We start from the raw sequence: 10,841 nt of genomic DNA, 5'->3' as shown, positions 1-10,841 counted from the left end.
CTGGATCCCTAACACATTGGGGAATCTCCGGTGGTGACAGTAGAAACATGGGGCAGGGAATAGACCATTTGGTCCATTGGACCCACTCCACCACTCAACAGCTGGGCCTCTCTGTCAAAGCCATTCTCCTGCTCTGTCCTCACAGTTTTCTAGATTTGGCCAAGAGTTCTGGGCTTGGAGTTGGTGTCTAGCAGGGCTGCACTGGAACACAGTTTAATGACACGTATCACGCCAAGTCTTTCATGTTGTCTTGCTGAGAATCGGCTTTTGCATTCAGAATGAGAGATTCATGTAGCTGATTATTACTTCAAAGGCGTCAGTACTGTAATTTACAACGGTAAGCTCAGCTCCCTGTGCATTCGCTGCTGCTGGGGGAGCGTGCATACTTCACAACGAGCGTGAACGGGATTGGAAGAACATTTGCACGGTCGGTGCTCCCAGCAGAGGGACGGCTACCGGGCACAGCAAGGGCTCGGGGGGGTATTTTCAAGCTCGCAGCCGGCTCTGCGCTGCGGAAAACAAGGGTTAAGTTCGCTGGAAGTGAGTCTCTGGCTGCAGAGGCGGAGTGGTGAAGCCAAAGGGGCGGGTTCCGGCCCGTTTGATGTGCGGGGCTGGCCGAGAGAATGAATGGATGTGCAGGCAGCTCGCACCATCGCCGCCGGGCTGCGGACAGAGTGAGAGCCGCTCGCTGAGGGCGGACGGATGCACAAGGCACGGCCAGCCCTGTGTGCCTGAGCCCGCTGCTGAAATGAGTCCGTGTGGGCAATGGGCGCAATCGAGGGGGGGTTTGCAGCGCTGGATGTTACAGCAAAGAACCTTTACGTAAGCGACAAGGCTGCCCCTCCCGATCATCTCAGTGCTGCTGCTGCTGCGGGCAGATCGAAAGCCAGTGCATTTTGTGTGTTAGACGGGAGAAGGTGCTGCAGACCCCGGGGGAAACCATGCAGCTGATGCTCTGGGTAAAAGGGCTGCTGAGTCAACTGCTTGTATTTATACCTCTTACTCGAGAATTGCGTTTCCATCCTAAACAAGGTACTGTGCTTTATGGGGACAGGGTTTCTATTCCTTTTGGGATCCGAATGGGGGATGAGTTGTAGATAGATGTAGACACACATTTCTATCTATTTGAGAAATTAGAATGTACCGAAGGGGTGTTTTATATTTAAGTTTGTTTTATAATTGTCACGGACGGTGAAACGGATTGTTTTGCACATGATCCACACTGGCTGTTCACATTATTGTTAGCATAGAATGATGAGCTGGGGTTTGAGATTGCCTTAACTTTTTGACCTGAAGGTTGAACCTCACCAGCGTGTTAAACCCCCTTACAGAGAGCTTCGTCAGGCAGCTGAGCTCCTATGAGATTACCTCTCCGAGGCGCCTCAACGATTTCGGCGAGGCTTTCCCGCACACCCATCACTTCAGGAGGAGGAAGCGGAGCCCGGACTCGGAACCCTGGGCCTCCCGGACTCACTACCAGCTCCACGCCTTCGGGCAGCTCTACCGACTCAACCTGAGCGCTCAGTCGGACTTCATCGCCGCCGCGTACCGGGTCAGACACTTGGGCAGAGCGGAGGCGGGCAGCCCGCACCCTGACTCGGACCTGAAGCACTGTTTTTACAGCGGGCATGTCAACTCCGAGATGCGGCACACCGTGGTGGTCAGCCTGTGCACTGGCATCGTGAGTATCCCGGGCTACCTCCTGAGGGCAGCCCCTTCCTGCCCCGCACTCCTGTCTCCACTCTTCCGGATTATTTCTCTCGTGTTTTCCTAGTGAAGTGGGTCCTCTGGAAGGGTGCAAGGGGATTATCTGGAGTTGGAGGGTGGGACACATTGATGGGGGGGGAGAAAAAACTCAGCAAGTCTGACAGTGGGGTGAGAAAGCAGAGTTCTACTTCCTCCTTCAGAACCGAAGGTTCCACAAATGTCATTTGCAGACCTCCGGGGCTTGAACTCAGACCACCTGCTCCAGAGGTAGGGACCGTGACCTGGGGTGCCCGTCAGAGGCTCTCAGCCATCATGTTGCGATCTGTCCTTCTCAACTTAGACAGCACCCCCCCCGCTTTGGCAGCATCCCCTATTTAGGGATGGGGTGAGTTTGGAACCCGCTGCTTTCGGGAGCTTGTCACCGCTGTCGCTGGGCTGGTGTGTTTATCCGCTGTTTTGACTGGCAGAGGGGCGAGCGGATTGAGCAGCTCAGCCAATGGGCCGATCAGGGACAGCACGTCCACACGGCCAGGCAGCCCGGCTTGTCACTGACTCTGCCCCTGAATCGGCGGCACCGCTTTTTTTTAAAGAGGTGCGATTGTCCCTTTCTGGCCGGCCTGCTTATCATCGCCAGAAAACAAATTTGACCGGCCATTTCCACAGTAATTACAGCAGTCAGATTCTCAGCCTTCTCAAATATCCCAGCGCCTGTTCTAAATTAAACGTGTTATACGGTTTTGGAAGTATGCACCACACTCGCAGTGGTGCATACTCAACAAATGGGAAAGGAGAGGACATTGGCCAAGTCCCAAGAGGCAATACTGGCAAGTGGGCTTGACCCAGTACATTTCTGTTCAATGATCACAGCTAGTTCTAAGGATCAGTCGAGCAAGGGGCTCAGTGTGTTTGCTGCCAATAGAGCTCAATTAGAGCTGTTTTCGAATCCCAGTTACATTCTTTCATTTGTTAATAAAGAAGAAATAGCTCTGGCAGGAGGTGGACTGAAAGAAACTTACTTGTCAGTGCTCACACATCGGATGTGAAGCATTGCGCTCAACTCTTTGGTTGCATCTGGGGGCTGGCAGGTCTCCCTTCTCCAGAGGGACATTGAAAAGGTCATTTTATTCTGATGTGCATCCCAGAGTTAGCAAAACTGAAGGAGCACAGGAAAACACAAACCCACAAATGGTCGTAACTTATGCTTGGTGACGGAGCGTAGATACATTGAGTAATAAAACTATCAATGTTTACAATACAGAAGAAATTAGATTCCCTACAGTGTGGAACCAGGCCCTTCAGCCCACACCAACCCTCTGCAGAGTAACCCACCCAGACCCATTTCCCTCATGCAGCTAACACTGTGGGTAATTTAGCATGGCCAGTTGGCCTGACCATCTTTGTGACTGTGGGAGGAAACAGGAGAACCCAGAGGAAACCCACACAGACACAGGGAGAATGTGCAAACTCCACACAGTCACCCGAGGCTGGAATTAATCCTGGGATCCTAGTGCTGTGAGGCTGCAATGCGAACCATTGAGCCACCGTGCCACCACATTCTACTCATCACTTTGTACACTTCGATTAAATCTCGCTTCAGCCTAGCTTTCTTTGCCATTAAAATTCTCTATTCCCGCCTCCATACATAACCCTCATTCAGGCATACTCGGTTGTGTTTCCTGCTTCAGTATTAGTGGTGGGGAGCAGCAGGGGACTGGTTGAGATTGGAAGATAGGGAGAATATAATCAGAAGTGCTTTGAGTGAGCTGGCCCACTTTCTTGTCCCCTATCTATATATTGACAGCTCAAGAAGGCAAGATCATTGTTGAGTTTCAGAATGCTATCCATGAGTGTTAACAGACAGAGTCAGAGGCATGAAACTAGAGAGTATCCAGTACCTGAGAGTTTTGTCCACCCCATAAATCTAAATTGGAAGCTTTACATTGGCTTTCATGCCTCATTCATTTGGAGTGAGCATTAGAGAGATGCACACCTTTTCATTTTTGGCATCAGGGAGCAAGCAGTTCATCTGGGGAACAACTATTGCTTACATACCTCCACTTGTCTGTCTGCTAATGAACAGATAATCCACGTCAAACTTGTGAACTGTAGGAGTGAAGATCTTGCACCTGTATGCCAAACATAAAGATTTTGAAAATAAGTTGCTCTGCCAATTGTGTATAGTGCAGTTTGGGAATGTTATTGCTGTCACGGTTTGTTAAGTAGCAGTGAAATTAGGAGCACAGGAATAGATCATCCATCCTTTTGGGTCCAAGCCCATTCCCACTCTCTTCTTTTATATCATGGCTGCTTACTCCATTCACTTTTCTTTGTTCAGTATCCTGCAATACGTTAGTCTAACCGAAGTTATTCAACCCAAAGAAAATTTCAATGCACCCAGAATTCAAAGCATTTTGGGGACGGAGTTCCAGATTTCTTAACCCTCTATCTGAATAAGTGTGACCTATGACCACCTTTAAATGGTTTAGCTCTAATTTTTAAATTGTGACCCTTGCCCTGACTTCACCTCATCAGAGGAAATATTCACTCTTTCAAATCTATTCATTATTTTAAATGGCTCAAGTAGATCAACATTCTAACCTTAAGAATGTAAGTCAACTCTATGCAGGATTTAACTCTTTATATTCCAACATAATTCTGGTAAGTGGTGAGAAATTGGAAGTGATGTGTCCTGAATGTTTCAGGTTTCTGTGAACACTTAACTAGGAGCTTACTATAAAGGATGTGGAAGCAAATATTGATGCCCATTTGCACACATCATCTAGGGTTAGAAAGTTTCCTTTTCTCATTAATGTGTTTTTATTAAATTGGCTCCTGTAGTTGAATCCTTCTTCCTCATTCTTCTGAACTTAGACAATCATTGTGAGCTCCCAGCTCCATGAATATACATGTTACTTCGCTGGCAAATACTGCACAATGATTGCAGGGCCTTCGCTGATGTCAAGGATGTAACAAACATCACAGCTTTAGTTTGCTTCTACCCCTTGTGTGTGTCTGATTATGCTAAGATATTTGTTCTTTTGTGACAGTATTTGCTTCCCCCGCGCACCATCAGCAATGATCTTTTGCTTTAGACACTGCCAATCATTCTTGTCAATAAGATTAAGTTTAAAGACCAACTTTGCAACATATGTTAAACTCAACAGCTTCCCAGACAAAATGTGCATTGCAAATTCAGCCTCTCTAGTGTAATGACTATTATGACACACAGCAAAGTGGTTTTGTGCCTAATTCTATTATTTTCCAACTCACTTATTGTATGTCCTTGAGGGCGATTGATAACTGTGTATTCTTCTTCATTTAGAAAGTATAATTCTGTGGGCTCTTCTCAAGGCTTCTATTCATGCCAACCTATGATTGTTAGGTAGGAGGTGTGGTGCACTTGCAGTAACACGTGCTGCTTTTTCCAGCTTTCTTCATCTTGGCTGCAAGGTATGAAATGGCTGAGGAAGTCTATTGAGTTTCTCCTTCAAATAATATCGCTTGAGCCTCATAAACTTCTGGAGGCATGGACTTCTTGCTGCAGAAAAGATCTGCAAGTACAGGTTATCCTCCAGAATCCATTATCTTATCTAATTTGAGCAGAATGGTAATTCCTGTATGATCCTGAATTATGAATTTCAGTACATTATCTTAAACTCAATCATGGCCTTAGCCAACATTTATGCACATACTCTTCCTGCAAGTGAAGATGAGGGGAACAAAGCTGAAGAGAGCATTCTGTCTTGCTTAGTTAGAATGTTTGCAGTCTGCTTTTTGATGTATTGTATCACATTTCTCTTAAATCTCTTTGTAGACATAAGATACAATGAAGTACTTTTAAATGTTGTGAACATTATTGGATACAGCAGCAATCATTTTGTACATGGCAAGTCAGAATTCAGATGAATGAACTTGTGTTGTATGTTTAGTTTTGGTTAAAGGAAGCATATTGGCCTGGGGAGCTTGTAACTCCTGAAAAAGTACCAAAGGATCTTTAACATCCACCTGAATCCATCAAATGGGCAGAAGCTAGCTTGGTTTAAAGTCTGATTTGCTAATCATCCAAATGATAAAAGCAGTCCAAACTGTGGTCAGGGATTTGATACTGACTGGTGACTGGATCTTGATTCTCAGGATATGGACAGTTCCTTTGTTTTAACTGGCTTGGTCATCTACAAGGCTGAAGTGTCAAATTCAGAACCCAAGGTTGCTGTTTTAAGTGAGAAAATCTAATCCAGATTTGTGAATATCATATACGTTGTTTAAAATTTGGCATAATTTTGAATATGCTATTGACCATACTTGCACTTCCTGTAATAACTAGGCATTCAGTTTGCAAGAACTGAAAATACGAATGACCATTTGCTGTATTCTGAAACATGCAAAGTCCCCAGACAGTTTTCTAAATGATCTTGGATTTTGCTCTATTTGGAAATTTATTTCACATGTCAGTCATGAGTTATGTCAAGGAAGAATGTGTAATAGCTGTCAAAAAATTACTTACCCATTACTCATAGGAGCTTTCTTATCCTGTAATTTCAGTTAAAACAATATCTTGGATTTACTTCTACCATTTTCTTCACACACAAAAAAAAACCTGAGACTGCCACACTTAACTCTCCACTTTAGGGTAAGAAGCAGACATTTCTACAGTTTATTTTCTTAGAGCTCAGAGCTTTGACATTAGCTTTGATGGTGGCTCCTTCCTGCACTGCCTCCAATGCTTGAGTATCTCCCTTGTTTCTTGATGACCCTGACTAGAACACTTCATCCTCTGATTTTATATTAAGACAGTTTTGGCTCAATCCTCTCAGAGCTTTGTGGATTTTCTCTACATTGCTGTCTTTCAGCTTCAGCAGCATTTCTGAAGTATGCATGTCTGGATTTTGACTCTCAGGATATGGACAGTTCCTTTGTTTTAACTGGCTAGGTCATCTAGGAGGCTGTAGTGTCAAATTCAGAACCCAAGGCTGCTTTTTCTTTTCTTTGCACAGCTATTGCTACATCCACTTTTGAATATATTGTTTTGAGTCATTTTGTATTTTCCAAACTGCCTCCTCTTTTCCCTCGATATCTCCTTGTTTAGTATAATCTGGCGGATTGACCATTTTGCACTGAGCTTTAGAATCCTTTCATTTACGTACATGACACACCATATGGGTTCCAACAAACATGTTAATAAATGTTATACGTCCATTCAACATTGAACCCTCTTACCCTGCCCTAGCATGCCTTGATTTCTTGTATTAACAGCGAATAATCATTCATCTGAAGCTGCCTCAGAAAACTTTTTGAAGTTGAGATAGATAATTAAGGGTTAATTTTAAGGGTTTCTCCAGGCTATCTTGTTTATCATTTCCTCAGTGAAGGTGAGGAAGTTGGTCAGGCAGGAATTTTCCCTTCTGAATCCCTGACAACTGCTTACGAGATTATTATAATATTACCGATTCTATAATATTACAGACTGACTGTTCATGAGCACAGGACGTTTGAAAGGACTTTACAGTCAATTAACTAATTTTGAAGTGTTGCATAGTTTAAGACTGTAAGACATAGGAACAGAAATTAGACCATTCAGCCTATCAAGTCTGCTCTGCTATTCAATCAATCCCATTGTCCTGCTTTCTCCCTGTAACTCTTGGTCCCCTTTACAAACAAGAACCTATCTCTCTCAGTCTTAAATACATTCAATGACCTGGCCTCCACAGCCTTCTGTGGCAGTGAATTCCATAGATTCACTACTCTCTGGCTGAAGATGTTTCTCTTTATCTCTCTTTTAAAAGGCCTTCCCTTTACTCTAAGGCAGTGCCTTCGGGTCCTAGTCTCTCCTGCCAATGGATGGCATAGTGATTTTCTCACAGCAAGCTTACACAAACAGTATTGTGATAATGATCAGGTGATTTGTTTCTCATTGCATCAGTTGAGGGATAATTGACCAGGACAACAAGGTAACACCCATGAGCTTTCTTGAGATAGTGTCATGAGACCTCCAATGCACCCTACAGCTAAGACAGGGTTTTGGTTTACGTTTTCATTCACAAGATTGCACATCTGATAGAGCAGTACCCAGCATTGACAGTGTTTTGCTTAATGTTGAATTCCTTATGTAATAATGAATAGAATCCCATTAGTCATCTTAATTGCGAGCTTTACTTGTATACAAATGTTTTCTGACCATTGCATAAAAGCACTTTAATCCCCTTGCAGTTCAGAAGTCTGCAATCATTGTCCATTTCAGGAATGCCTTGTCCTTTTTTTTAAACTATTGCAAAAGTGAATAACTTTATATTTTGCCACATAATATGTCATAAAGAGAACAACCAATAATACAGCACAGGGCAGGCCATTTGGCCCTCCAAGCCTGCGCTGACACATTTTGCCCTTCTATACTAAAATTATCTTCACTCCCAGGATCTGTATCATTCTATTGCTTTCCTATTTATGTATTTGTCCAGGTGCTTCTAGAATGCTGCTATTGTGTCTGCTTCCACCACCTTTTTCTGGCAGCGGGTCCCTAGACTCACCATCCTTTGTGTGACAAACCTGCCTTGCACATTTCAAACTCCAGCACCCCCCCCCCCCCCCCCCCACCACCCCCAGGTAATTGAACCTTACACCCTGGGATAAAGCCTCATACTTTTCACTGTGTCCATGCCATATGCCAACTTTTTGCCCACTCTCTCAACCTATCTATATCCGTCTGCATCTTCCTTACGTTTTCACAGCATACGTTCTATCTGTCTTGGTGTTGACTATAAATATAACTGCCATGCCTTAACTTCCCTCATCTAAGTCATACATCTAAATTGTAAAAAGCTGTGGCCTCAGTATCGACCCTTGGGACTCCATTTGTTACATTCTGCCATGCATACTCTCTGTTTTCTATCAGCCTGCCTATCTTCTATTCTTGCTAGTATGTTCCTTCCCACACTGAGCTTTTACTTACTGCAACTACCTTTGAAACGCTTCCAAGTCAGGCACTGTATGTAAAGAGAGGAAGTTGATCTATCAGCCTAGATTTAAACCATCTCCATCTGGCAGAAACTGGGCAGAGACGTAACAGTTAAAATAACACATCCTTTTCCAGCATGTGAGCAGGATACTGAGAGAAAGGAAACAAAGTCAGTTTTAAAACACTATTGCCATCCAGCTCTGAAGTTGGGACTGAAAGCTAAAAGGTCTGATAGAGGTTGTCAAAATTTTGGCAGGCAGAAGAAGTAGATAGAGAGAAACTGTCCCCACTAGGAAAAGGAACATGAGTGAGAGCACACAGATTTAAAGTGATTTGTGAAAGAAGTAAAAGCAACATGAGAAAAATATTTTTTTACCTGTGAGTATTTGGGGGTCTGGATACATTGCCTGCAAGTGAGGTGGAGGCAGTTATAATAGAGGAATTCAAGAGGGCCTTGGACAGTTATTTGGTTAAAAGCAATGTGTAAGGGAATGGGGGAGAAAACAGTAGATTAGCACTCGGTCATGATGTACATATGACTAGCTGGTGCAGGCATGATGGGCTGAATCACCTCTTTCTGTGCCCTCAGACTCCTATGATTGTGTGATCTGCGGTGTGAAGCTGAGACATAAAGGTGGGAGTAATTCATAACTCCATGAAAGTGGGGTGACAGGTAGACAGGATGGTGACCTTTTGGCATGCCTGCTTTCATCAGGTAGAGCACTGAATATAGGAATTGGGAACATCATGTTGCACCTGTACAAGACATTTGTAAGATGACATTTGGAATACTGTGTGGAATTCTGGTTGTCCTACTATAGAAAAGATATCATTAAACTAGAAAGAGTGCAGAAAAGATTTACTGGGATGCTACTTGAACTGGAAGGTTTGAGTTATAAGGAGAGGTTGGATAGGTTAGGACTGTTTTCCCTGGAGCACAGGAGACTGAGGGTTGACCTGATAGAAGTCTATTAAATCATGGGAAGTAGAGAGCCAACAGTTTTTTCCCGTGGTAAATCTAGAGGGCATAGGTTTAAGGTGGGAGAGGAGAGATACAAAAGGGTCCAGAGGGGCAATTTTTTCACACAGAGGCTAGTGAGTGTATGGAAGGGGCTGCCAGAGATAGTGGTGGAGGTGAATACAGTTTTGTATTTTAAGAAACATTTAGACAGGTACATGGATGAGATAGGTTTGGTGGGATATGGACCAAACGCAGGCAAATGGGACTAGATTAATTGTGAAAATTGGGCAGCATGGACAAAATGGACCAAAGGGCCTGTTCCACACTGTAAACCTGGCTGAGGCTGAGTTTTATATATTTTAGGTTCTCTCATGGGCATTCATCCAGAGAATCAAGAGTGTTCATCCAGGCATCTTAATATGCTTTGGGGCTTCCTTGTACTGACCTACGTCCCTTCCCACCGGTCATGACAGGACTTCCTGATTACAAGCCCCCACGATTGCTGCAGGCTGTTCCTATGGGTTGCAAGCTGTAAATTTCCACTCCTGCTCACTGGCCTGGCTGTCAGTTTGGCCAGCTGTCAGCTGGGATGCTCCACTAGCCTTCTCAATGAGGCCCCTCTGTTAAGCTCAGCCTTTCTGAGTTTACTACTGTGTTCCTTCTGCCTTCCTCTTAATTAATATCAGAGCCAGCACTTCTAATCCATGACCTTCCATTGGAACTCAAAGCTGCTATTGACGAGCAGCTTTTAAGCAAATCAAACCATGAGAAAGAGCTGGACAGGATTTGGGAAGAGGCATCCAGGGGAGTGGAAGGCTGGATTAACTGAAACAACCATCATGCAAAATCAAACGATTTCCAGCATCCTCAGAATATAGCTTTTCAGTTCGTATAAAATTGCTTGAAGTTAACAAAATTGTAAGTACAGTAAAAAAAAAGGAACTGTGTTTCAGCATCTTTGCACTGAATGGTTCCTGTGTCAGTACCATCCCAGGAAGTTGGCTGAATGTCATGTATGCGTCACTACAACATAATGTCATTTTCTCCATCATTAACTCAAATGTCACCACCCGATTGTACAAGAAGGTGGAAAAGGCATCTTGGACTTTTGTGCTGTTTTAAATTCATTAAATGCAATGTAGTGAAGCAAAGAAGTAGTTTATGTTGCACTGTAGTGCATTTGGATGAGGCTCGTAGGTGGAAATATTTATAATCGTGTGT

At 44.0% G+C, this 10,841-nt stretch overlaps 1 protein-coding gene across 1 annotated transcript in view; it reads left to right on the top strand.

Annotated features, from left to right (window-relative positions):
• The first annotated feature begins 341 nt into the window (after positions 1 to 341).
• The window catches only part of LOC140458248 (A disintegrin and metalloproteinase with thrombospondin motifs 20), a 378,126-nt gene continuing 367,626 nt past the window's right edge, over positions 342 to 10,841 (top strand). Inside the window, exons 1-2 of the mRNA XM_072552607.1 lie at positions 342 to 1,032; positions 1,332 to 1,681. Of these exons, the coding sequence (XP_072408708.1) occupies positions 942 to 1,032; positions 1,332 to 1,681 (441 nt within the window). The 5' untranslated portion in view covers positions 342 to 941. The remainder of the gene's footprint in view (positions 1,033 to 1,331; positions 1,682 to 10,841) is intronic.

Source organism: Chiloscyllium punctatum, chromosome 32 (genome assembly GCF_047496795.1).
Source record: "Chiloscyllium punctatum isolate Juve2018m chromosome 32, sChiPun1.3, whole genome shotgun sequence".
Classification (NCBI taxonomy): Eukaryota; Metazoa; Chordata; class Chondrichthyes; order Orectolobiformes; family Hemiscylliidae; genus Chiloscyllium; species Chiloscyllium punctatum.
Note: the sequence above shows the minus strand (reverse complement) of the source record. Positions and strands in the feature narration are given on the sequence as shown.